Raw genomic sequence first — 27,527 nt, forward strand, 5'->3', positions numbered from 1 at the left:
CACGATGCAGCAGAACCTACGAGTGTGAGGATTCTGGAATCCTCTCTGGAGCTGGACCGCCCATTCCGGGATCCTGCCTTGGCCACTTCCTAGCTGTGCCGCCCTGACCCCGGGTAGGCCAGCATGGGCTGTCCCCTCACCTGTCTCCTCTCCCGTGCACTGGGACAAGCACGGCTCCCGCATCGGAAGGCTTGTTTTGAGGACTAAATGAGCAAAGACTCGTGAAACCCTGCAGTGGTCATCTGGCACACGGTAGTGTGTCTGCTACGAGGATTTCTTCAGTTCGCAAGATTACACTGCGTTTGATGCACATGTCCTAAGCTGTCTGCCACCAGGCACAGGGGACAAGTGCTCTGGCGTGTTTGCGAGATCCAGAGAATCCTGCGTTTTGTGGGGAGGTGTCAGGGGGTCTGGAAGCCTCTCCGCATCCACGGTGGGTGCCGGCTCAGGGCTCCGGGGCCACCGAGACTGGCAGTTAAATCCAGTCTTGAGTAACTGATGTTTCCCCTCGAACCCCTTCCAGCATTTATCCCCTAAAGAGATGGATGGCTGCGAGTCAGCAGCTCGGCCGCTCTCACCGCTTTAATGTGACAGCGATGATTTGAAGCCACAGCTTAAAAGGATATTGGGCAATAAAAGGAAGCTTTCTGTGGATTATGGCTGACGATGTTTTCCGAGTTTGCGTGCCTCTCTGCATGCTTGTTGTGCCTGGAACCGCTGCTTCCATCTGGGTGGCTCCTCCTTGGTGGGCATTTTCTGTACGTGACCCTATTCCTGCCCTGAGCAGCTGACCTCCTCTCTCCCACGGGACTCACAGGACCCAGAAACCAGCTCCCTGGGACTCCCCCAGTGCTCCCAAGGCAGGAAACAAGTTCCAGTGAGTTGGACCCCAGAGCCTTTCCCTGCCTCCTCCCAACCGCTGACACCTGCCTGGGGTTTGGGAGCCCAGGTGGGAGTGCCTGTTCGGGGCCCCCAGCTGCGGCCCCCAGCTCAATGCCACCTTTCCCCTTTGGGGACCTCCTTCCTTGACCACTTCATCCTTCCACTGTTAATCCTGCCTTGTCCAGCCAACAGGTTTACAGGACCACGGGCGTGATGTGTGACTCTGGGGGTCCTGCTTCCCTTGCCTCTCCCCCAGACTCCCGGGAGCTTGGGCCGGGGACCCGCTTCTCTCCTGATCTTCCTCTCCCTGATCTGGAAGAGTAAGGGCAGGCTAAGGGGGACCTCACGAAGGCAGCGTCGTCGCACTTCCTGGGCAAACAGTTTCTCTCCCCAGTGAGTAAAATGGGAGTAATATTATCAATATCCTAGGGGCGTCTGGGTGGCTCAGTTGGCTAAGTGTCTGCCTTCGGCTCAGGTCCTGATCTCAGGGTCTTGGGATCGAGTCCCACGTCATGCCTGCTTCTCCCTCTGCCCCTCCCCCTACTCACACACACACACACACACACTCTCTCTCTCTCTCTCTCAAATAAATAAAATCTTAAAAAAAATAATATCTATGTCCTAGGTTGCTGTGAAGATTTATTTTTTTTAAAGATTTTATTTATTTATTTGACAGAGAGAGACACAGCGAGAGAGGGAACACAAGCAGGGGGAGTGGAGAGGGAGAAGCAGGCTTCTTGCCGAGCAGGGAGCCCGATGCGGGACTCGATCCCAGTGCGGGGCTCGATCCCAGTGCGGGGCTTGATCCCAGGACCCTGGAATCATGACCTGAGCCGAAGGCAGATGCTTAATGACTGAGCCACCCAGGCGCCCTGCTTTGAAGATTTAAATGAGACACTATTTACAAGCATCTGGAAGAAGGGCTTGTAAAATTGTTCTCATCAGTACCTACTCCAAAAACATTCAACTCTACTGGTGAATTTCAGTCCTGGCAGCATCCTCATCATCTGGGAGCCTGTTAGAAATGTAGAGCAGTGGGCTCTGCTCCAAGCCGGCTAGACCAGAATCTGCATTTGAACAGGAGCCTTGGTAATTCCGTGCACACACTGCAGGGGGGAAGCATCTCTCTCAAGGACCCTTCCCTTTCTTCCTTAACATGCGGACCCTGGTTCTAGTCCATGGACTATGGGAGTGTTCATAGCATAGTTTTGAATAGAATGTTTTCTAAGCTCTAGACAGTAACTTGGAGGAACACGTAATGTTTATTTGGTTGCATTCAATGCAATTTGGTTGTGTTCAATGGGCTAAACAAACATTTCAAAATATTCCAATAAAAATCATTAACCCAGTAAAATGTTTTTAAAGCAGACGTGTCCTGAGCTTGGGGGGAGAGGGAAAACCAGGTATCTAAAAAGCAACCCCAGGAAGCAAGCTCCCAGAGCAGGGAAGGAGATACCAGAGCTGGGAAAAAAGAGAAGGCAGAGACTAGAGAGGGAGGGTGGGCTTCGCAATGCCTCCTGCAATGGGAGGGGCACGGGAGTGGAAGCCCTTCCTGGTGCCTGAAAGCGGGAGCTCCGTTAGAATCCTCACCTTCCCAGCAGCCACTCTGCTTTACATGGTAGGGCTGATTATTGTTTTCACTAGTTCCCCAAGTACTGCATAAAAGGGGGAGATTTTACCTTTCCCCTAACTTTCTATTTTATTTTATTTTAAAGATTTTTACTTATTTATTTGGAGAGAGAGAGAGAGAGAGAGGGAACACAAGCAGGCAGAGGGTCAGAGGAAAAGGGAGAAGCAGACTCCCCACTGAGCAGGGAGCCCGACGCGGGGCTCGATCCCAGGACCCTGGGATCATGACCTGAGCTGAAGGCAGACGCTTAACCGACTGAGCCACCCAGGGGCCCCCTAACTTTCTGTTTTAAACATCAATCTCCAAGTGGAACTCTGGTTTCTAGACTCAGAATCTTTACCCTGAAGGGCTTTGGGCCTCTGCTTTTATCTTTTAGGAAAAAGTTGCCAAAACTTGGTAAACCAATGACAGAAACAAACAACAAAAAAGCACAAACGCTCTGCTGTTCTTCAGGTCTGAAGGGAGGGTTTTACCTGAATCCTTCTTTACAAACAGTACATTTTTCTGGTTCATCAACGCACTTTTTACAGCTTGGGTGGCATTTAAGGCAATTTTTCTGACCTGGAGAAAAAGAAGATGAGGAGAAGAGGAAGGAGAAGAAGAGATGTGACTCAATCCTGGGCAGAGAAGACTCTGGCATTTCAAAGCGGGGTTGATAGAACAGTTCGTCACTGGTGTCAGCCTCCAGGAGGGATGATAGAGTGATCAAATAGCCAGAGGCCACGTCCAGACCGCAGGCCCACGTGTGGGATCACAGGTCTCTCTCCTCTCCTTTCGGGAGTAAATGAAAGCCCTTACACAACCTCGAGGCTTTGGAGGGGGGGCCCTTTCCAGAGGAGACACGCTCTGCTTCTGTTTGTTTCAACCAGGACTGAAACCAATTCCTGGCTGACTGAGCAGAGATTAATCAGGTGTAAGTCTTTATATATATATAAAAAAAAAAGGGACAGGGTTGGAGCCTACAAAGGCCTCAGAGCTGCCCACTGGTGCCTTCATAGGGGACCTTATTAAAGACTTGGTAGTTACAAAGACTGAGACATAAATTTAGGACGCCCATCACACCTCCTGGGGAAATGCTGGGTCACAACCCCGCGAGCTTTTGCCTGTTCTTATCTGGTCTTTCCTTCTGGCACCTCATCATCGCCACCTTGCGTCTGGGCCTGGAAGCTCAGGGCTGTTTGCTACACCTCCGTGCCTCCTCCTTGGGGCCCCATAGCTGGCCTTACACGCAGGCAGCAGCTGTTCAGGGAGGATGCTGGGTCAATGAGGGTGGCTGATTCTTGCTTTGGAAGCAGGGTGGGGATGAAGGAACCTCCACCAGGAAAACAGGCCTGGCTGGTAGCCTAGGACAGGTGTTTGCAAAGGCAGTGAAATGCATCTTGCAAGATAATGGGTTTTTCCTCTAAAGAGATTCTGGTTCTTCGGTGGCTTTATGTGTCTTTAAAGATTTCCTGGCTCCTTCTCCACAGGAAGAACTGTAATGCCATCACAGGCTGGATCAATAATCCCTCCTGCATAGCAAGGGCCTCTGTGGGAAGGCTTTGACCTACACAAATCGCCAACGTCAAAACGGTAGCTTCTTTGAACTTGAGAACTATCTTCCATCTGTTTAACCCAGACCCTAGCTTTTGCCTCTTCTGGGGCGAGGTGCGTTGGTGAAACCCTGGCTTGGGGTCCTGAGTCCCAGAGCCCCCCCCCCCCATCCACCCACCTTCCTGGGCCTGGTGGAACGGCAGGACCCCTGGTTTTGCGGCTCTGAGTTCAAGTCCCACCTGTGTCATTACTAGCTATGGGCTTTGTGCCGCCTCTCAGCTTCGTTTTCTCATCTGCAAGACCAGGAAAGCATCACCCACGTCTTAGGGGTGTGGTCACTACCTGTAAAATGTGCCACAAAGACCAGCCCATCTTTTCTGAGCCCAATTAACACTGGCCCAGAGGCTCCTCTTTGTCTTTAAAGGACTGAAAACCTTCTGCCCATACTTGAATCCTGGTTTCAGCTCCGCAGTGCTTCCTAGGAAGGCCTTTCTCCCAATGTTGACTACCAGGTCCATAAGCTGGTGCCAGATTCCCTGGGGAAATTCTCCCAGGAGAAGGGACCCCAGCCCAGAGAGGGGGGCTGACTCATCATGCCTATGCACACAGACATGCACTTACTTTCATCAGCATAAAATCCAGCAGGACAGAATGTCACACAGGTGTTCATCTCCTGATGGTGATAGAACCCGCGGCGGCAGGACAGGCACTGGGTTGGGCTCCTGCCCGAGCAGGTCTCACAGCCCTTGTAGCACCGGCGACAGCGTCTTGCTGCTGTGTCCCCAAAGTAGCCCAGGGGGCACACGCTCACGCACTTCCTGTGGGATCAGGAGCCACAGAGGACCTTTCCAACCCCGCCCCGCCACCACCCTGGAAGCCGGCAGCACTGCTGGGTCCTGCTGAGGCAGGGCACCTAGCTGGAGAAGAAATTCTAGCTGTCCCTCCGCCCCCTAAGTCAGCAAAACTCAGAGGGAGACAAAGGCCCCGGGGTGAAGGTTAAACCACATATGCCCGTGGACTTGGTGAGCACAGCTGAGAGGTTCCTAAGTACACCGGAGAGGGGCCGGGACTTGGATAAGAACCTAGGCTGCTTGCCTTTCAAAGTCTCCCCAGAGGGGGCGCTCAATGGCACCTGGATGATGGTATTTGACTTTTGGAATTCGTAGCTCTGCTGTAACCTCACCGCTGGTGCCCTTGGGGAGCTAGTCTCGTGGGCAGTGAGTAAAGGCAGCAAGCAGGCTGACTGCCTTTGCACGGCGCAGGGTGAGTGCGGCTGTGTCTGGGAGCTCGGGGACCCCACAAGGGTCACGCCCGTAGCGCCGCGTGGCCGCACGGCTGACTGGACATTCGGGGGTGGGAGCTCCCCAGGCCTGGCCCGTGGGGCTTTTAGAACAGCACTGGCCTCTAAAATGACATCTGTCCCTAGTTCCCAAGCGGTCAGCCTTGGCCTACTCAGTCTGACCCACTTCTGTTTAACAAAATGGCTAGAAGACAGTTTCGGAGCACAGATACCACCTCGGATCTCTCTGTCGTGGGCGTGAATTACTTGTGTGATGAGGACGAGAAGTTACTAAAACTTACACAATTCCCAAATAGTTAATCGCAGTGGCATCTCCTTTTTTGGGAGGGGTACGACATGACTTCCTAAGTAGGGCACCAGGCTGCGGGGGTGCTAAGCACACAGCCAGGAACAGGTCACCTTGGTGGTCCTCTGAGGGGCTCCAGGACACGCGATCGGAAGCCGCAGCCCGTTACCTGCTGGTCTTCACACTCCCCAAGCTGAAGTGGACACAGTTCAAGCACTGGTCTGCTTTGGGTCCATCACAGCCCTTGTCTCCACACTCCGGATGGCACAGACCTTAAAGAAACAAGCATTTCCTTTCACCCATAGAGATGCTTTGTCAACCCAATTCAGTCCCCTAAGAGCCTGTGTCAGGGCATCACAGCCTAGGAGGGGCCAGAGGAGCTTCCCGAGAGAGTGGTGGGGCTGCCGGGGCTGGACGGAGCGTCCGCCCCCACGGCAATTTGGCTGCGGCTGAGAGCTGAGCCTGGCCCCGGGCTCCAGCGTCAGAGGGTCTGATGACTCACATGGCAGCCCGAGAAAGAGGAAAAGAGCCCAAGGTAGGTGGGGACCCACATGCACGAGACGAGCAGCGTGCGATGGCAGGAGAGAGGCCGAGAACCCCCTTCCTCAGGGCATTGCCCTGCATCGGGGGTCGTGATCCCGGGACTGGCCATCGCTCCTGATTCCCAGCATGAAGGACAAAACAATGCAGTATGAGGTGTCAAGGGCACGAGGGAAGCTGCTGCTAGGCAGTGATGATCCGACAGGAATTAAGCAGGAAAGGTGGAGAAGAGGATTCCCTACGTGCAGTGGGGGGGGGGAACAGGATGGATTTGCAAGCTCAGCACCACGGGGTGCGGCTATCTCTCAGTGGGGACGGGATGGGCCCTTTTCTGCAAACCTTTGCAGCTTCCTTCCCTCTCGGCCTCTGCTGTGGGCCACCCCATCTTCCCCCAAGTCCCCCCCAATCCCCACATTCTGACTCTGGGGCCTGCGGTGGAGAGAAATGCGGAGAGCTCGGTGGCCTCCAGCAAGCCTCACTCTTGCGGGGCTGCCCTGCGGGGGTGCCACACGGATGAGCCCATCAGGAAATGTCTAGTGCCCTCAGGCCCGGGTGGGGCAGGGCCACAGGTGTCCCGTTCGCCTGGCCTCAAGAACGTGACCACAGCTTGCCGAAGAAGAACAAGCACTGCGGTGGGACCCTCCGCCTGCCTTACCCCTGACCCTGTTCCTCCCGCTCTGGGCAATGGCTCCAGGAAACCTCCCCATGTTGGGGTGGGGGGAGCCCAGCGGGGTATTATGAGGGCTTTTGAGTCTTTAGAAGAAAAAAGCCTTCTGTAAGGTTTGAGTTGTTGGAAGGGGTGGGGAGCGAGTTCAGAAGCAAAGAAGAGGTGATTTGCTGGCCACCAGCATTTCATGGGGATGTAGGCAGAGACAAAAGTCCCCATTCTCTGCTGCCCACAATGGGTCTTTGCTGAGGTGCACAAAGCCCTCTTCATTCGTCCTTAAAGGGCCTGCAGACCTTCCTAGTGTTAGACCCGGTTTATTTTGCTTCCCTCCCCGAAGGTTTACTGTTGTTGATATTTCCAAAGTTTTCATTGTGGGTCCCACTGTGACCCCTTTCAAGGCTGCGTTCGTCCCGGGGAGCGCGCTGCGCTGGGCTGGGCTGGGGAGGGCTCTGGAGTCCGTGCCTCCAGTCTGAGTTCTAGCACTCGGCCTGACGGGCCCAAAGCTTATCACTGAGCCTCCCCTCACCCCCACCCCCTTCCCCAGCTCCAGACTGTTGGGCTATTTTGCAGTCAATTCTCATTTGATTTGATTCTTGTCCGCCTTATTCCGGGCCATCTATGGGGGACAGCCTCAGAAAGCCTCGCTGCCTGCCACATTGTTTTTAATGACCCACTGCGCTGAAGACACAGAGGATTTGGACTACTGGGCTCTGCCCTTCCCACCCAGCCCCTCCTGCAGTGGCCCCGAGGATACATCACCTTAAGGACCACTGTCTTCCATAGTGATCTCTCCCCCAGAAATCTAAGAGAAGCAGCAGGTCTGTCTTGTTCGATAAAGTAAACAATTTCTTCAGTCTCAAGGAAATTTTGGGGGGGACAGGGAGGAGAGAGGACAATTTCCCCACTCTTTCCTGGCATGGGAGACAGGACCTGCAGGAGGCGGGATCTGGACTAGGGTGTTTATTGCTATATTCCCAGCACCTAGAAAGGCATTTGGCATAGGGCAGATACCCAATAAACATTTGCTGAGTGGCTCAAGGGTGAGAGAATGGATGAAAGAAGAGTGGGTGGAAATTGGGAAACATCCACAAACAGAAAGTTCTATGATGTCCCAAGAGAGGGATAGCCTTGGGGAAGGCCTGGTTCATGCTGTGTGGACTGGACTTCACCCTCTTGCTCCCTCCCAGGGCCTCTCTGCGGTGGAGAGTTTAGTTAATAACCCAAAGGGAGCCCCGTGCAAGGATGGGGTCCACCCAACAGTGAAGGCAGCAAAACCCAACCGGCGTCTAGCTAACCAGCCATGTGCAGCCCCCAGTGAACAGCTTGGTAAGACACTGCCCAAGGCAGGACACTTGGATGAGTATCGATAAGCACCCTCTAGTATGGCTGTCTGCTTGAGTTGTCTCAAAAAGCCCAGTATCAAGATTCACCTCTCGAGGAAGTGTTCTTAGATTCAATCTACTTGGCTGGCTGTCTTATCCCACTCACTCCATCACTCCTAAGATTGCACGTGCTTTTTTCAGAATGCTGTAGCACATTCCCTGGGTGAGCATATAACCCCAAGTCTCCAGATACAAGGGGAGTGTGATTCATGCACTGACTAGCCACGGACTCCCATCTACAGGGTGTTAGAATGACACAGGCTCATTTGAAATCTCTACCTTAAATCTTTTGTGAAGAAAATCCAGGAGTCAAAAAGCCCCACAAAAAATGTTAGAAAGCAACCTGGGAGTTCCAGAAGGCCTTTGTCATCAGGTGGTGCTTAGACCAGTATCTGGAGGAACGGGAAGACTTGCTAAGTATCTCCGTCTTTCCCCTGCCATTCATGTTGTCCAGGAAAAGCATGCTAGAACCTCACCGGCAAACCACTGGACATGAGGTGGAATGCAGGGACAGAGGTGGCCGACCGCAGACAGGAGTGCGGACGAGACTAATAGACCCCTCTCACTGCAGGTCTGGTCTTCCCTCCTGACAGCTTGGGACCCGGGCCTCGGCTCTGCCAGGTAGGCGCTGACGGGCCCTAAGTCTGTCACCCGACACAGTCCTGCACTGGACATGGCACGCGTCCTGTGTATCAACTCCCCTGTGCCCTGGAACGTGTCCAGGCCAAGGCTTTGGGGGCTCCTGGCTCCCCTCAGTCCTGTGTGGCTGACTACACTGTCCTGAGCCGTCCTCAGCCCACGCACCCTCCCTTCCTGAAGCTTGGGCTTCCCTTCATCCTTGTCACCTTCTGTCCTTCCCTCGAGGCCACTCTCCTGGAGCAGCCTAAGCACCTCCCCGGGGCCTGCCACCATCCTAGCTCCCCAGCCCCACTACCTGGAGTCACCTAGCACAGCCTCCAAGCACCCCCAGACCTGCTGAATCTGCCTCTGGGGTGGGGCTCTTCAACCAAGCATCTGAGGTGGGTCACTGGGGTGGCCTCACTCACTGCCATGCCTGGTGCTCTCCAGTGGCCTCCAGCTCATGTCCCAGCAGGCAGGCCGTCACCACAGGCTCTCCATCTTCAGCACCTCAGCCACTCATGTTTCCCTGGCACCTTACCCAGCCACGCGGCTACTGCCCTACCTTCCTGCTGGACGCCCCAGCCTCCCGATCTCCCAGCCCTACCCCCTCAGTTGGATTTCCACACCTTCGTTGACCTCAGGAACCACAGACTCCACCACTACCGTGGATTTCCACTTGCCATGGCCCTGGGGAAGTAACCTGTGGCCACCTCCTCTGTCCCTGTTCCCAGGGGCAATGTTGGCTGAGAATTTGACCGTGGCCTGTCTGCATCGCCCTTTCCCAGGACGGTTCTCCTGCTAGCTCTGGTGAGGCCCCAGACATCTCACACAGGAGTCTGGGAGGCTGGACTCTGTCTCTGCCCCTTGCTCCCCTCCTCCCCTTTACCCCTTGTCCCCGGGAGCTCTGGCCCCCCATCTCTGCCCCCGGTGCAGTGCTGGCTAGCGCCCCCTGTTGCTGTCTCCTGGGACCACAGCTGCGTCAGACTCCCCTACCCCTTCGTGACGCACAGGCCCTCGGTGGGGTACCACCAGGCTGCGCTCATCATCCCCGTGCACCTCTACGTCCGTGGCCAGCTCTCAGAATTCTTGAGAACCTTCTCCCCCATGCGACCACTCCTGCTTCAACCCGCCTTACGTCTGCTAAAACTGCAGAAAGCTAATAATCATGGGGCCACTTCAAAATCACCCTCTTCCCCTGAGCTTCCGTACGGGGGCTTATCTGTGACTGAGCTTCCATGAGAGCCATGGAGGAGCAGCCCCATCCCACAAGCCCTTGACCGTGTTATCTCACATGGCTGCTCCCTCCTCCTCCCCCCACACCCCCCTCACCCTTCTCCTCCTTCTCCAGCTCCTCCTCCTCCTCCTCTTCTCTCCCACCGCCCTCCACACCACAGCACCCTCCTGATCTCACCCCTCTCCCACTCTTTCCCTGTCTCTGGCTCTTCCTGCTGTGACTGGTCTGCCCGTCCCACTTGCCCCAAGACTGTAGGGACCTTCCCTGAGAGTCAGGAACACATCCTCTTCCCACGGAGACACCCTCTATCCATCCAGGCTAGGCTTGGGCAAGACTAAGTCACTTGGGCTGCAGGGCAGTCTCTTTGTGAGATTCCAGGATAGTATAAGTTTAGAGTCAGTAGCAGATTTTAAGAAAAAAAAAAAATCAGACCTTTATTAATAATTACTGAATCTTGCCACCACTTATAAACCACAGGGGGAAACAGAGCAGATTAGTCCATCCATAATTCAATGCTCCATTTTAAAGGAACGGGAGAAGAAATTTAAAATTGAATCAACCATAATTTATGCTCGATATGTATCGGTGGAATTCTCTGTTTTGTTACTTTTCTTTTTTCAGAAGCTATTAGATAACTCAAAACATCAATATCCTTAGATATCACCCATCATTTATCAAGCAGCTGTAATATTTAGCTCAGGGAAATATGCCAACCAGAAACACTCGGTTTCTCACAAATCACCGTGGGATGGTTCAGAGGGAAAGGGACCTAACATGCTAATTACAACTGTGCCCGGCCCAGTGGCTGGAAATGTCTGAAGCCCTTCTTCCCCAGGCTGCTGTCTCTAGGAAGGGGGTTGGAGGTCTAGAGCCAGGGGCCCCCCGCCGACAATGGAGAAGAGGGGTTCCCACAAGGCATCTTTATTTCCTGTTAGATGCTTAACCTGTTTGTGGTGACATCAGAATCTACTGACGTAAGGTCCTGAAACCTTCTCCTGGGCCATCATCCCAGCCTTCAAGGGCGGTCAAGACCTCCACTGCTTGCTCCTTTCCTGGCTATGTTCATTCAACCCAACCCTCCCGGGTCCATTAGGACCCACATCCTTCCCACCTTCTGGCTGTAGGGACAGAAAGTGGATGGACTTGAGAGGGTCGGGAGCCTGAGACATGAGACGAGAGATTTTGAGGATAAGACGGGGCCTCAGGAGGAGGCTCATTAGCCAGGGGGCAAGTCCCAGTTCTGGTTGGGCATATGGAACCTTCTGTTTCCCGGCCTGGGAAGGTTGGAGAATACTTACTGGTTTGAAGTATACTTACTGGTCTGTAAAATATTAGGAGAGCCGTGGGTGGAAGGAGCTGTGTGAGTGCAAATTACCATCATTATTACAACTTCCAGGAAAGAAGGAAGACCCACTGTCATAATCCCCATCTTTTGCCAGGAACGATCCCACATTTTAAGAGCCGCAGTGGAAAACCAAAACTCAGAGGCTGGCCTGGCCATCTCCTCTGGCTACAAGTTCATTACCTGTGTAGTCCTCTTCGTCCTCAGGAACCTCGGTCTGGGGCGGTGACAGAGCAGCCTTGGGTGGCTCCAGCATGGGGGCCGAGAGCTCCAGCATCCGAGAGCGTGACTGATGGGAGCTGAAGGTGTTGTAAGGGTGCTCGGCGGTGCCGTACAAGATGAGGCTCCATTCTTTCAATTTCCCTGAAAGGTACCAAGCCCAGACTCACTGGACAGCCATGAAACCTCCCCCAGAAAGCTCTCGAGGTGCCTGGCCCAAGGCCTCCCTCCCTCCCTCACAGAAGTGTGAGGTGCAGGGCTCCTACTGCAGGGCTCCGCACCCACCACCTCCCTTCCTAGTCACCTGAGGACCAGGGATGCACTGCGACTGCCCGGGCCGTGTTCCCTGTCCCCCAGTCTCACTGCAGCTCCCTCGACTGGCCTCCTCCCCTTCTTGGAATATCCAGAGAGCAGATCTGGGGCCTGGCCCTGAGCCTTGCCCCATCTGCTTCCAAACGGGACAGCTGGGTTACCAAGGAGTCCTGCTATTAGAAGCCCTCACCCCGGACCACGGGAAGATTGGCCTTGGGCTCCTTCCTGTGTAGCCGGCCCAGGTGAGCAGGGAAGTGTGATGGGGTGACAGTGGTAATGCAAACCCAAATGTCTCCACAGGCTGGGTGTAGGGAGGATGTCCTCAAAAATGGCGGTATGAATGGCACAGACGCCAGACTATGTGGGGGGAGGGGAGAGGCACGGAGAGGACAGGCTACATGGAGCATATCCAGCCATGCTCAGGGCGCGGTATGGAGAAGGGGGAAGGCAGGGACCCCACCCCACCGTCCGCCTCCACGTGGGAATGATGGCCCGTGTTGCTAGCTCTTCCCAGGGGTAAAGAGAAGTGAGAAACCTCAACTGCAATTTGCCCGTGAAATCCGCAATATTAAAAAAAACGCATCAGAAGCCAAGTTAGACAGGCATGGGGGCCAGCCCAGGTGCAGGCCACAGGTCCGGCCTTCCCCGCTTTACTCTTGTGTCCCTGGGCGGTCAGAGCTGTGAGATCACGTAGAGGAGGTCACTGCTGTCCTTCTTGTGCAAATGAGGGGCCGAGGTCCGGTGTGACCAGCAGGGGACATACTGCTCATGCTCATGGACTCACCGTGGCTCCAGCCCAACACACAGTCATCCAGCTGTGAGCCACTTTGAGGAACCCTCGTGACCGGCCACCGGGACCCAAGCTGGGGACAGTGGCTTTGGCAGCTCCATCGCTGTGTCAGACAGAGACAAATCTCTGTTTTCCTCTTTATTCTCTATCACTGGGGTTCTTGGCCATCAGAAAGCTTTAGGTGAGGGACACGAGTGCTCCAATTCTTCGCTATTGATGTGTGTTTTTATTGTCACTTCTGCTCCTTTTATTCCCCTTCTTGGCTCTGCATGGCAGGCCATCTGTCCTTAGACATCTGTCTATACACTATTTTTGCAACATGGGCAGCTCTGCTGGTCTAACTTGATCTCTTGTTTGAATTCCAGGAATATCTTACTCTCCTGAAATCCTAGAACAGGAGGCTCCTGCTTGCCCACAGACTCCAGAAGCCTATGGGCTGTAATCCATCCTGCCCGAGGTGCTACATGGAGGGCAGGGGCAGAACCGGCCTGCACGCACCAGGCCACACTCTGGTGCCGTTCTAGTGGTGTGGGATGCTGATCCGGTTATACCATGCGGCACACAGCCACACCCTACCCGACTGAGGTCCCAGGCCCCCAAAGCCTGTAGCCCTCAAGCTATCCTAAGTCAGGCCCTGCATCCACATGGGTCTCTCCAGGCCTGGCCAGGGCTGGAGGATGCAGGTCCTTCAATTTGCAAACACATTCCTGAGCTACCTCCTAGGACACCAAGGACTTCCAAAGGGCCTGGTTCTTCTAGATGCTCCACGGCCATTCCCCTAACGCGTTCCTAACAGCAGCCCACACGGTTGATGGCACCACGGGAAGTACTTGGCACGGGTGCAAGTGCAGAAAACACAGTCCCCGGTTATGAATTATCATCTGTTCTCAACCTCCGAAGACCAAATTAGAGCCAGATTTCCAAACCACACAGGAGCTGGGCACGTTAACTGCAGGGCAAGGAACTGATTAAGGGGGGAGCATGAGGACCACACGATAGGGAGCAAGGATCTGTAAGCTGTCATTTGAGGCCAGATCTGTTTCCACCCTGTATCATGTCTCCAAAAACACCCACCAAAGGGTGTTGCCACTAAAATTAGATTCGCATTTTCAGATATAGCTTTGGTAGGACAAACAAGAGAGGCCACTCTGAGCTCAGGATCAGCACACACCCAGCAGGGGGAGGGAGAGTGGAAGGAATTCCAAGAAACCAAGACAGTAGATCCTAAAAGTTCTCATCACAAGGGAAAAAAAAAATCACATTTTTTTTTTCTTTTTGTGAGTGTGTATCTGTATGAGATGATGGATATTAACCAAACTTACTGTTTCTATAAGTGTGTAACTATTTCACAATATAGGCAAGTCAGGTCATTATAATAAAACAATAAATAATAAAACATTATAATAAAACAACAAACTTGTACACTGCTGGGTGTCAGTCATAGCTCAATAAAACTGAAAGGCAAAAAACAAAAAGAATTTCAAGAAACCAGCAGTAGGAACTGCCTTGGGGGAGGCTAGGGTTCAGGAACAGAAAAGAGACTTCATTTTTACTGTATTCCCTTGGGGACTGTTTGATTTTTTTTTTTTTTTTTAAAGCTTCAGCATATATAATTTAAGAAGAAATTTAGTTTAATGAAAAAAAGTGGTTGTATAGTCAAAGAAAAACCATTTAAAAAACTGTGGTACTCAGAGCTTTTGGTTTATGTTTCTGAATAAGTAATAAATACGAATAGTTCAAAATCCAAATGTATAAAAGGGAATACAGCAGAGTCTTCCTCCAGCCCCGTCCCCTGGCCACAATCTCTCTTACCACAGGCGACTCCATTACTCGTTTCTTATGTATCCTTCCAGAGGCATTTTATTCTTTTTTTTTTTTTAATATTTTATTTATTTATTTGTCAGAGAGAGAGAGGGAGCGCACACAAGCAGGGGGGGCGGCAGGCAGAGGGAGAAGCAGGCTCCCTGCTGAGCAAGGAGCCCAATGCAGGGCTCGATCCCAGGACCCTGGGATCATGAACTGAGCTGAAGGCAGGTGCTTAACTGACTGAGCCAAGCAAATATGAGCATATATTCTGCCCTGTCCCCTTTATTAACACACCTGGTAGAACCTTCCGCTCCTTGCTTTTTCCATTAACCATGCATCTTGGTGACCTTCCCATCACTGCATCAGAGAGATGCTGAGTCATTTACTTAACGGTCCCCAACTGATGGACATTTAGGTTGTTTCCAGTTTGCAATTACAAACAGTGCTATAATCTTGGTCACATGAGGAGGGAAGGGATCCAGGGAGGTAGAAAGAGGTCCCAGTGCCAACTCCCTCTATGCTCACCATCCCGAGTCTGCCCTCACTTTGGGGAGATGACACACATGGGTATAGAAAACCACAGAAAAGTAGGAGAACATATCTGCGGCGGGGGTGGGGGGCGGCGAAGGGGCGAGCTATGCCAGACCAGAGACAGGGTCCACCCTCAACAGAACTGCCCTGCAAAGGCAGGAGGATTGAAAAAAGTCGGCTTGCTTTGGTCAAAGCATTTAACCAGAACGTATTACTTACTATTCAAGACACTCGGCATGCCTGTTCAAGTTTGCCCTGATAAAACCCCAACCAGTACCATTAATTCCTTAATTTCCGGGGGGGAGGGGGGGGCGGTCTTCAAAGACATCCAAATCCAAATTCTTTGTTTTTTTTCTTTCCATCAGATTCCTGAGACTGTAGAAGAAAGAATGACAAATCCACCTGCTTATTAACCACTTGGGGCGGGCACTGCCAGGACTGCCTCCAGATGTCACCAGCAAAGCCCAGGCAACAATAATTGTGTGAGAGGCGGACGGTAATCCTGGCTAATGCCAATAAATGGCTTTATCATCATTCACTATCTTCAGTGCAGCATTTCCCCTCGAAGGGTTGAATTGGTAATGAACAAACAGGATTATTCCTATTATTCAAAGGAAGAGCCAGCATTAAGGGAGACTAGGGTTGGATTTGCCAAGAGGAAAGTATCAGCAGTCATGAAGCTTTTCTCTGCCCGGCATTTTGAATCAAGCATTAGGAATCCTTGAGAGGGGAATTTACAATTGGAGACAAAAGAGGGTAGAAGTGGGGGCAAGGTTTTGTTAGGCTAAGGACTCTGAGCTAATACTTTTGAATTCTTGGGTTTTCTTTGGCCATAAGAAGTTATTAACAATAAAGAACGTATTAATCCTCCCCCCCACCCTTATATTGAAAACATACAGGGAGCAATTCTCTTTAGTCAAAACGTAGTAAAGAAAGAGGTCTAAAAGAAAAAAAAAAAAAAAAAAAAATTTTTAAGTCCCCCCCCCCCCCCCCCCCAGTGGAAGTTTTTTCCTTGTGAGGGCCAGGGAACCTGACTTACAAAGTTTACAAAGTTTAATGAAGAGGTCTTGGTGGAAGGAATAAAAAAGGCTCACCTCCCTGTTTATAAAAATATACAAAAACACTTTAAAGGGGGGATTTTATGGTATGTGGATTATATTTCACTATATTGCAATAAAGCTATTATATGAAATACACACAACACACACATACACACGTGTATTATACACACATGGAGAGAAACCCCAACATTTACTCAATAAATTTAACACATAATTAAAAATGCACTTTAGGTCCACATTATGGCAACAAAGATGGAGGAAAATAAAGGGAATATAGGAAATGACCTGGAAAGGACAAGAAAGAGTGTACACGTGTGGGCCCCCCCGTGCATGCGCATGTGCGCACACATGCACACGTGTGCGTGCTCACCCTCAGAGCCCAATGTAAGACAGGGAGATGGGAGAACCTTCTCTATGATCTTGTAGTCATAAAAACCATTCAACACGATATTTTCAGGACCAGGAAAAGGATCTGAGATTCCAAGCTCCAGTGTTCATTTAGGTGAAGGGTAGAAACAAATCTACATTTGGCGAAGAACAATCGTCGTCCTGTATGGCAATGCAGAAAAGAGCATTTTCCTTAATGGCACCAATAAGGTGAGATAGGAAATGCTCAAATACCACCTTTTTAACATTTTTTACTTCTTTCAAAGTCATGCATCGACAGTTTGCCAAGTCAAGTAATGCTACACAGTTTAGACCAAAGACAGAAGTCCTTTACATCACCTTTTCGCACTTTGAACTTGATTAAATTTTCATATGCTATGTCCTGGTTTCTCAATTTTAGACACCATCCAATGACAACCTATGTAGGACATGGAGAAGCCCCACTCTCACACCATCCATCATATACTCACGTCCTCCCCCATATCCCCAACACTCTGTTAACACCATTTCTTACTAGGTTTTCAATATCTTCTCCCCCACCCCACTCCCATTTCATGTTGTGGGAGATTTCCTCAGGTCTTCTAACCTGTCTATTGACTTTCTAATTTTTGCCTCATGTTTAAAATTTTCAAGGCATTGATCTGGTTCTCCCAATGTTCCATTTTCTCAAAATGCAGAAACCTGTTCTTGTTTTATAGATGAGATATTTTCTCTTATCTTTCCTGAGGACACCTATGAGATAATAGAATTTATATATCGGTCTCTGCTCCAGTTCTTGGCACAGAGCTCCTGAGACTCTTGTCATTTCCTAATTGAGAAGAGCACTAGGAGCTTCTCTTGTTATAATATTTGTCTTTGACCTTGTCCCTGACTCAGGACACCTAAAATCCTTGTAAATTCCTAAGCATCCTTTGTTCTATGGAGGTGACTCTGGGTGGGCTCCTGGATGGGGGCTGGTCACCAAAAAGACCAAGCTATGATTAGAAGCTTGGAATTTTCAGCCCTGTCCCCCACTTCTCTAGAGAGGGGCTAAAAATAAAGTCAGTAACTGATCATGCCTACATGAGGAAGCCTCCTTAAAATCCCAATAGTATGTGGTTTGGGGAGCTTCTAGGTGGGCAAACACATCCACACCAGGAGCGTTGACACACCCCAACTCCACAGGGACAGAAGCTCCTGTTCTGGGGGCCCTCCCAGACCTCACCCTCCCTATGTATCTCTTCATCTCTTCATCTGTATCCTTTATCATTTCCTTTAATAAACTGGTTGAGTTGGGGTGCCTGGGTAGCTCAGTCGTTAAGCGTCCGCCTTCAGCTCAGGCCATGATCCCAGGGTCCTGGGATTGAGTCCTGCATGGGGCTCCCTGCTCCACGGGAAGCCTGTTTCTCCCTCTCCCACTCCCCCTGCTTGTGTTCCCTCTCTTGCTGTGTCTCTGTCAAATAAATAAATAAAATCTTAAAAAAAAAAAAAAATAAACTGGTTGAGTGTAAGTAAGTGCTTCCATGAGTTTTGTGAGCTGTCCTAGCAAATCAACTGACTCCCAAGAGGAGTTCTTTAGAACACCAATCTATGACCAGGGGGTCCAAAGCACCAGTGAAAACCTGAACTTGCTACCGGTATCTGAAATGTATGTGAGTGTGTAGGTGTGGAGGGCAGTCCTGTGGGACTGAGCCCTTAAGCTGTGGGATCTGACGCTATCTCTGGGTAGATGGTGGCAGAATTAAGTTGTAGGACACCCGACGGGTGTGACTAAGAATTGCTTGTTGTGGGGGGAAAAAAACCACAAACCTGGTGACTAGAAGTGTCCGAAGTGAAATGTTCTGTATGAACAGTAGAGGATATGCACAGGAGAAAAACTCAGTAGGAAATAACTGGAGTTTTCCCTACACAGGGGAGGAATAACTAAATTTTTCTATTTTATATGACCAATTATAGTTTTTCTAAAGGTTTCTTTTGCTGCCTGACTTGCTTTTTCCTCTCCAAGTTTCTTCTCTGTTAGGGTTTATTTCTGCTTTAACACTGGATAATTTCCTCAAATGTCTGGTGGTCCTCGAGGGGGTTTTTTCATATTCAGTAGTAAGGTACTCAAAAGCTGATTGGAAGCTGTGTGTGCTGGAATACGGAAACATACTTTTTGTTTGTTCATTCATTTTTGTATATGGCACACTTGCTAGCTTATACAATACGAGAAAAGAAATGTTATCATAGCATACAAGGTGGCTCAGATGTAAACAAGGCTTACATAGTAAATGTTAACACTTCTCCTCAGAACAATGGCAGTCAGAGGAAAATGTATTATCTTTACAGCGCTGAAATCTGATATATTTTTCCGGGATCATGACCTGAGCCAAAGGCTGATGATTAACTGACTGAGCCACCCAGATGCCCCTGAAATCTGAAATTTAAAAAATACTGCCAACCCGGGGAAACCTGGGTTGAGCCTCTGACTCTTGATTTCTGCTCAGGTCATGGTCTCAGGGTCATGAGATTGAGCCCCTGGGTTAGGATCCGCACTCAGCATGGAGTCTGCTTGAGATTCTCTCTCTCCTCTCCCTCTACCCCTCCCCCATTCTCTCTCTCTAATACATAAATACATAAAATCTTTTAAAAAATTAAAAAAAAATACTGCCAACCCAGAATTCTATATCCAGTGAAAATTCCATTCAAGACTGAGTGGAGTCATGGAAACATCACAAGGATTTCCCCAAACCAGAGTCAAAGTCAGTGTGTCAACAAATGAACAATTATACACATTTTTAAAAACAAACAAATCAAATTGGTTGAAATAAAGACATTTTGAAGTAAATCCAACCTGAGTCAACTCATGGCCAGCAGGCCAACATGATAAGAAATGATAAAGGAAATTCTTCAGCCAGAAGGAAAATGATAAAAAACTGGATCTATAGAAAAGAATAATGAGCACCAGAAATGGAAATACATGGATACACAAAAAAGAGTAGCTTTTTTCCTTCTCTTTCTTTCTTTAAAAGACAAAGACTGCTTAAAGCAAAAATATCACTATAAAAATGGAGTTGGTAATATATACAGAAGTAAAATATATGACATAATCATAGCATAAAGTTGGGGGGGAAAGAAAGACACTGTCATTAGGCTCTTAACATTTGTAAAGTGTGAAGCCATGTGATAGTAATTCTAAGTAAATTGTAATGTATTTAGGATACATATTGTAATCCTTACAGTAACCACACAAATATGGTTAAAAGTTCAATAAAGGAAATAAAATATAATATTCAAAATTATTTAATTCCCCCCCCAAAAAAAGGCAGGAAAAGAGAAACTTTTTTTTCTTAAGGGGCAGAAGGGAGAGAGAGGGAGACAGAATCTTACTGACTCCACCCACGTTCAGCAAGAGTCCGACACAGGGCTCCATCTCACGACCCTGAGATCACAACCTGATCTGAAACAAAGGGTCAGACACTCAACCAACTGAGACACCCAGGTGCCCCAAAGAGAAACCTTTTTAATACTGTTGGATTTTGCTTAACACTGAACTTGGAATTTTTGTAGTTATGTTCTTGAGTGAGACTGGCTGAAAATTCTCCATAATGTGCTGCTGGGATTTGGCACCAAGGATACACAGGCTTCATTCAACTACTGGGGACTGTTTCCCTTTTTTCTACTGTGTGAAAGAATTTATGGAATATTGATGTTATTTCTTCCATTTGAGTGTTTAGTGGAATTTGCCAGTTCATCTATCCAGCCTTGACCTTCCTTTTAAATTATAGAAACAATTTCTGAGGATAATTTTAATCTTATTTTTTTCTTGTGTCAATTTTACCAAGTTGTATTTTTTTTCTTGGAATTTGCCTAGTTCACTTAAAATTTCTTTTTCTTTCTTTCTTCCTTCCTTTCTTTTTTTTGGTCACAAAGTTGTTTATAATACCTTCTTACAGTCACTTTAATGTATACAGGATGTGTAATAATAGTCGTCATTTTCATTCCTAAAATGATATATTCTCATTATTTCCCCTTGATTGGTCTTCCTAGAGGCTTATCAATTCTATTCGTTTCCTCAAAGAACCAATTTATGGTTTTCCTGATTCTCTCTTCCATATCTTTGCTTTCTATTTTATTAATTTCTGCTCTTAAAAACATTTCCTTCTTTCTGCTTTCTTTGCATTGATGTTGGTCTTCCTCTACCATCTTAAGTTGGATGCTTAGCACATTCATTTCCAGGCTTTCCTCCTTCCTAATACATGCGGTTAGGGCCATAAATTGATGAGAGAGAAGGCAAGCTGAAGACCAAGCACACGCTGACACCCTGCAACCTCCCCCCAACTCCCCTCTCCTGGGTGGGACAGGTGGGACATTCTTCCAGGAAGCTCCCAACTATCTTAATGTTAACGCCTTGCTAGAGGGAAAAACAACCTGAATTTGACAATGGCAAGGGCACCAGATAACCTGGGAGTCTTCTTTAACATACGAAAATCCTTTTGAAACCTCCCTTTTCCTTACCTCCCCCAACTCCCAAGTATATAATCAGCCACCCCTCATAAACCCCGGTGCCTCAGCTCCTTCTGCCCAGGGGTCCTGTCCCGGTGCCTTAATAAAACCAGCATTTTGCACCAAAGACGTCTCAAGAATTCTTTCTTGGTCGTTGGCTCTGGACCTCACCCCACCAATCCTCACCTACATTCCAAAACCACATCAAATTTCTCTCTCTCCACTGGTCCACACTGGCATCCCACTTGTTTGCATATGTGCTATTCTTATCGTCATGTAGTTTTACATATTTTCTAATTTATATTAGTCTTTTTCCTTAGACACATGAGTTATTTAGAAGCATTTTTCAATTTCCAAGTGTATGGGCTTTTCTTAGTTATCTTTTTATTTTGATTTTTAACTTAAGTGTAATGTCAGAGGACAGCGTTTATATGCTACCAATCCTTAGAAATATGCTGAAGCTTGCCAAATAGCCCACTGTGTGGCCGATTTTCATAAATACTCCATTTACACTTGAAAAGAAATTGTATTCTTCTGTTGCTGCGTACAGTGCTCCAACAGGCCCATTAGGCCTAACTTGTCAGTTGCAATGTTCGAATCCTGCATTCTTACTGACTGTCACTGTTTTACTCATCAAATATATTTGAGGCATATTAAATCTCCTACCTTGTGTGTGAGTTTGTTTTTTTTCTCTTTGTAGTTTTAACAGCTTTTTGCTTTCTATATTTTGAGGCCATGTTAGAATTGAACCAAATCTTCGATCAAGGTGTAATAATACTCTTTAGTTCTTTTTTTTTAAGATTTTATTTATTTTTTGACAGAGAGAGACAGCGAGAGAGGGAACACAAGCAGGGGCAGTGGGAGAGGGAGAAGCAGGCTTCCTGCGGAGCAGGGAGCCCGATGTGGGGCTCGATCCCAGGACCCTGGGATCATGACCTGAGCCGAAGGCAGACGCTTAACGACTGAGCCACCCAGGCGCCCCAATACTCTTTAGTTCTAATGATGCCTATTGTCCTGACATTTCTGCTTGTCTGATCCTAATACAACTATACCCGCTTTCTTTTGGTTGGTATTTGCTTGGTATGTCTTTTCCCATCTGCTTTAGTTTTTAACTTTTCTGGGTTTTGTGTGTATGTGTGTTTTCTGTTTTAGATACCATTCTTTAGAGTTCTATGGGTCAGTCCCAGCAGGAAGCAGACAGCATAATTAAACTGGGATAATCCACGGAGGCTTTAATAAAGAGGCTATTTACAAAGGTGTGAACAGAGCAAAACAAAGCTCCAACTTTGGAGAGTGAAGTTCTTTGGGGCCAGTAACAGAAGGTGTGTTAAGCCCTTAGGCGTACTATATTCTACTGGCATCAGGAGGGCTGGGCTGAGACCCTGAGGGCTGCTGGCTGCTGGGGGCAGCTAGAGGGAAATAAAACAAAACAAAATAAAACCTCATAAATAAATATCTCCTTCCTCCCTCCATTCTCCTGTGGAGTTTCCCCTGGCTGAACTCAACGGTAAGCCACAGGCAAAGAGTCTGTGATGAGGCCAGCCTCCTACGTTAGGGTGGAGTGGAGGAGAATTGAGAATGGGGCTGGTGGGCATGAGAAACACAATTTTTGTCTTCTAAAATGAAGCCAATGGACTATTTACCTTGATTGAAACTATTGAAGAGTTGGACTTGTTTTGTGTGTTCCGCATTGGTTTCTTTTTCTTTCTTTTCTTTTTTTTTTTTCCTTAATTTTCTGTGCCTCTGAGATCCCAGCTTTCTGCAGGTGCTATAAAACTCTCTGGGTAAGCTCCCCAGATCCAGCAAATACCCTAAGGCACAAGCCACCATCATTATTACTCCATTGACCTCTCTGACCGTCAACATTTCAAACAGCATTTAAAATTCTCTTCTGTGGGCAGGCAAGACACTTGGTCTTCCTATGGCCGGAGGTAGGATTCTAGAACATCTTTTAATATTTCAATTCTGTTTTTGACTTGGGGTAATTTGTTAGTAATTTAGAAAAAATATTTACCTTATACTAAAAAGAAATTCAAACATTATGGAGAAAATCAAATCCTAAACAAACTGGGAATGAAAAAAGAAAAGAATTATCAAAACTCTGGAGGAAAAATTTAAGATTATCTGTAAAAAATTAAAGGTCAAATAGCATACCAGAAAAAATATTTATAGGAACCATGACACATCCTGGGCTAGTATATCTGTATTTTTACCTTGAGTACATCTCAGCTTAACAACTACAGCACTTAGACCTCTTGGGACAAAAACAGAAATGGCAATTTTCCAAAGAAAAAACACACTTTGTACACAAACATTTGGAAAAGGTGTTCATCCTCATTAGTAATTATCACAATGCAAATTAAGGGAAGATATCCTTGATTTTCTCCAGAGCTGGCCAGTGAGTGTGCCTGGTGAGATTGTAAATTGGTTCAATTATTTTGAAAAGCAAATCAGTAATACGCATCAAAAAGTAGATATGCTTCCATCTCTTATTTGTCCCAGTGATTTACTTCTGGTGAATGATCCCCAGGAAATAATTTTAAATTTAGGAGAAAGCTTTCTGCACTCTGCTGTCTATTTATAATAGCAAAAAAATGGAAAACAGCTTACATGTCCAACAATAGATGTATGGCTTAAATAAATTATGGCATTTCTACTTGAAGTTTTATTTAAAAAAATATAAAATGCTGCTTACAAAGGATATATAATGACATTAAAAAAGTGCTTGATATGCAAATAATAAAAAGAAATACAGAGTTATGAAGGCAGCATGGTTAGAACTATGTAAAATGTCAGGGGAAAAAAAAAAAGACCAAGTAGAAATATAGATATATTCTTGAACATGACATGTTTCTGAAAAAAAGGAATAAAGTCATATGTTTAAAAATTAAATACACTTAGGGGCGCCTGGGTGACTCAGTTGTCTGCCTTCAGCTCAGGTCGTGATCCCAGGGTCCTGGAATCCAGCCCCACATCGGGCTCCCTGTTCGGCGGGAAGCCTGATTCTCCCTCTCCCACTCCCCCTGCTTGCGTTCCCTCTCTCTCTGTCTCTCTCTGTTAAATAAACAAACAAACCAAAAAAAGGGGTTTCAGGAGAGCTCTTTCTCTTCTCTTCATCATTTTATTTTTCATTTTCAGCCACATTTAGAATTTTATCTGCAACAGTGAAATATTAAAGAAAAACCTCCTCTTTCTGTTACGTTCACCATTGGGAGACACAGAACCGACTGGCAAATGCCATGGTTCACAACCACGCACCACAGCAGCCTTCACCAGCTAAGCAGGAATCGATACTTCTTTTTTCCTTGGACTAGGACACCTGGGGAATGGTGCCACTCTTTGTGGTCCCTTAGACAAGTAGAAGGGAGGCAAAAAGACCAACTGAAATACTGAGTCCTATCAAAGCAAAAGGGGTTAGAAGTGAGACTTCGGGATAGCCGTGCGTATGCTGACCTTTTGGAAACCGTACTGAGCTCTCGGCTTCTGTTTCAAGAGAAGCAGGAGCGATACTCTCTAATTGCACTTTCCAGAAACCAGAGAGTTCAGTGACAAACTTGAAAGCCAGCACAGGAGGCTCGTGATTTCAATCTGACTTCCTTTCTAGCTGCCAGTACAAGAGAGATTGAGCCATTGATCACAGATTGCAAAATTTCAACTCATCCCACCAACGGAGATGAGCTCAAAACAGATGTCAAGTGAAGAGAAGTCAGTAAAATAACAATAAAGTGAGAACAGCTCTGCTCTTAGGAAAAAAGAAATGCATGAAAGAGCTAACTGAAAGGAAATCAGAAAACCATGGAGCTTTTTATGATTAAAAAAAGGGGGGGGGCACCCAGTCACACAAGAGAGACTAATTTCTTCCACTTTTAACCGATTATTAAATGTTTTACTGAGTGTGCACAGCCGAAAACAGAGCTGATTAAAATTATACGAGCTCTTGATTTAAACAAGGTTCATGGATGCACGCACATTCAGTCACTCAACAAATCCTCTTCGACCTTGCTCCAAGTGCTGAGCACCAGGGGCGGGGTGAGACCAAAGCCTTAGCACGCACTCCCAAAGGCAAACTCCGTCTGTCTGCCAACACAGGAATCACACTGCACCCGTTCTAAATACGATCCTTTTGATCATCTCTCCCTCTCCACTATTTCCTACAGATTACTGAAACTCATGTTTGGGTTGCTACCTGAAAATGTGCTTTATTTAGCCCAGGTTCCCTTGAAAACGGGAGTCTGAGGCCAAGCCTAGGGGCTGAGGGCTGAGGCTTTTTTGGGAGGTAGGACCCAGGGCAATGGGAGCCAGGGGAAAGCGGGAAGGCAGGGACCACAGGAACACCAAGCTGGCTCAGGCTTCATAACCAAAGAGCAGGGCTCTTGGCCAGGGGACGTCTCCCACAGAGGCTTTGTGGGACTCTAGGGGAAGGGCAGGAGCTTATCTCCTGTCTCTCCTTGGGTGAACCTCCTGAGCACTTCCGGTATGCCCCCTGCCCCCCTCCAGGCAGCTGGATGCTGGGGAGCAGCATGGCTTCCCCAAGTCTTGCTGAGAAGGACCTGACCTCCTGGGGCCACTGCAGCTCCTAACTGTGTGGGAACAACTGTGCCCTAGCCCAGCCTTCACCTGGGGGCACTGAGGAGATAAGTTGGGAGCCAGACCTCTCCGCTGGGCAAGAGGCCAGGCCCAAGGGCGCAGGGGCTGAGCCATTCTGGAGAGGCACATAAGAGGTCCAGTGTGACATTTATGGGGTAAAATGCAATCATTACACGTGCTTGGAGGTAGCAGGCATGAAATAGCATGAGCAGTATTTGAAAAGAACCTTTTCCCCTAGGCTTTCTTTGGTCTTCCATTCAAGTGAGCATAGCACCCTTGTAAGATACTAGAGAACAGTAAAAGGCAGACTTGCAAAATTGGGCGCCTGAGACACACATGTAGGTTCCAAGATGGCTTATCACCGAGAAATATGTGTTGGTGCTTTTAATATTTCAGGCTCTATGGCCGAACACCGAACTTCATTTTTTTTTAATAAAGATTTAATTTATTTATTTGTCAGAGAGAGTGAGAGAGAGAGAGAGCACAAGCAGGGGCAGCGGCAGGCAGAGGGAGAGGTAGGCTTCCCACCGAGCAAGGAGCCTGATGCGGGACTCGATCCCAGGACTCTGGGATCATGACCTGAGCCGAAGGCAGACGCTTAACCAACTGAGCCACCCAGGCGTCCCTGATCCAAACCTTTAAAAAATCCTCCAGAAGTATTTTTCTCATATAAAATCTTCCTACATTTGAATCTCAACCAGGCCCAGGAAGCAATAATTCTAGAGTATTCATAAGTACTATAATTCCCGTCACACATGTGTGGTAATGGGGACCGAGAGAGGTTCTGGGACCAAGCCAGCAAGTGGCCTCGTTGGAACTCGGACCACACCTGCCAGACACCCTGCTCTGGGCTCACCCCAAACAGGTCCCAACACCTGAATCCTGTGCCCCGACTCCAGTTTAGGTGGCAGCCTGGTCTTCCTCCCGCCACCCACAGGGTCACGGTCAAGTCAACTGGACTGTGATTCGGGATTGATCTTCATAGCTTCTCTGTGCCCCTATAGCGCACTTTGCAGGTATTGGCAAATGCACCAAAATTCTTCCTAAACTTCTTTGATCTCGCCCCGGCTTCAACTCTCACATTTGTGCTAAGGAGAGAAGCAAAGATGGGATTCCACAGAAGCGAGCAGGTGGAGTCGGGTGTAACTGGGCTGAGCTCCAAAGAAAGCCAAGATGTGTGAGAACTTCGTAAATGGCTCTGGCCCTGGGGAACGCACCCACACACACACAAAGGCCACTGAAAAGCCAGTCCGTTGGTGGGGCAGGATCTCCTCACAGCAGTTTCAAAAGCAAGCTGTTGGTTAGCAAGCTTTGGTTTCTTTGGTTGGGGAAAAAAACATTGCTTAAGAAGAAGAAAGAATAGACATGTACCTGCTGAGTTCAAGGCTTTAAAGAGTTTTCCATTCAGTCCGTTGACTGGATGGTGAGCCAGCTTGCCCTCAGCACAGCAATCCTGGATTCTGTTGTTTCCCAGTTCCTGGGTTCTCCAGAAAAGCAGAGCCAGTTTAATCTTCCTCAAAGGCACTGAGACTGGTCTCTGCCAGTTACCTCTAGGCTGGAACTTCCCCAGAGGGCAAATGGACCAGTTCCTAAAGACTGTGGTTAGAACATACGCTTCCAGCAAGCGAATGGGGGCAGGGGGTGAGGGGGTGAGGAACCTGAGTTTCCATGACAACCCACTGTATGCCAGGTTGTGCTAGAAAAGTTCACTCCCATCAGGTGCTCACAACCTGACTGTGAGAGAATTATTATTTCTCACAAGGTCCCCCAGCCAGTAGCTGGTAGAGCTAGTTTTGGGTCTCAGGCCATACTACTTCTACATTTCATGTTCTTTTCACCAAATCACACCGTGATCCCAAGTGCAGAATACCACGGACAGTCTGGTATTTGTTTCACAATCTCTGGAACTTCCGCTTGTTGGCTTGCTATCACAGTATTTACCCTCCTGTGTTT

At 48.4% G+C, this 27,527-nt stretch overlaps 1 protein-coding gene across 1 annotated transcript in view; it reads right to left on the reverse strand.

The window, feature by feature from the left end:
* The window catches only part of PCSK6 (proprotein convertase subtilisin/kexin type 6), a gene marked incomplete at its 5' end in the record, with an annotated part of 180,610 nt that overhangs the window by 13,372 nt on the left and 139,711 nt on the right, over window positions 1-27,527 (reverse strand). Inside the window, 4 exons of the mRNA XM_032391278.1 lie at window positions 2,986-3,073; window positions 4,667-4,863; window positions 5,801-5,903; window positions 11,601-11,780. Coding sequence (XP_032247169.1) covers window positions 2,986-3,073; window positions 4,667-4,863; window positions 5,801-5,903; window positions 11,601-11,780 — 568 coding nt within the window. The remainder of the gene's footprint in view (window positions 1-2,985; window positions 3,074-4,666; window positions 4,864-5,800; window positions 5,904-11,600; window positions 11,781-27,527) is intronic.

Source organism: Phoca vitulina, unplaced genomic scaffold (genome assembly GCF_004348235.1).
Source record: "Phoca vitulina isolate PV1807 unplaced genomic scaffold, GSC_HSeal_1.0 scaffold61, whole genome shotgun sequence".
NCBI lineage: Eukaryota > Metazoa > Chordata > Mammalia > Carnivora > Phocidae > Phoca > Phoca vitulina.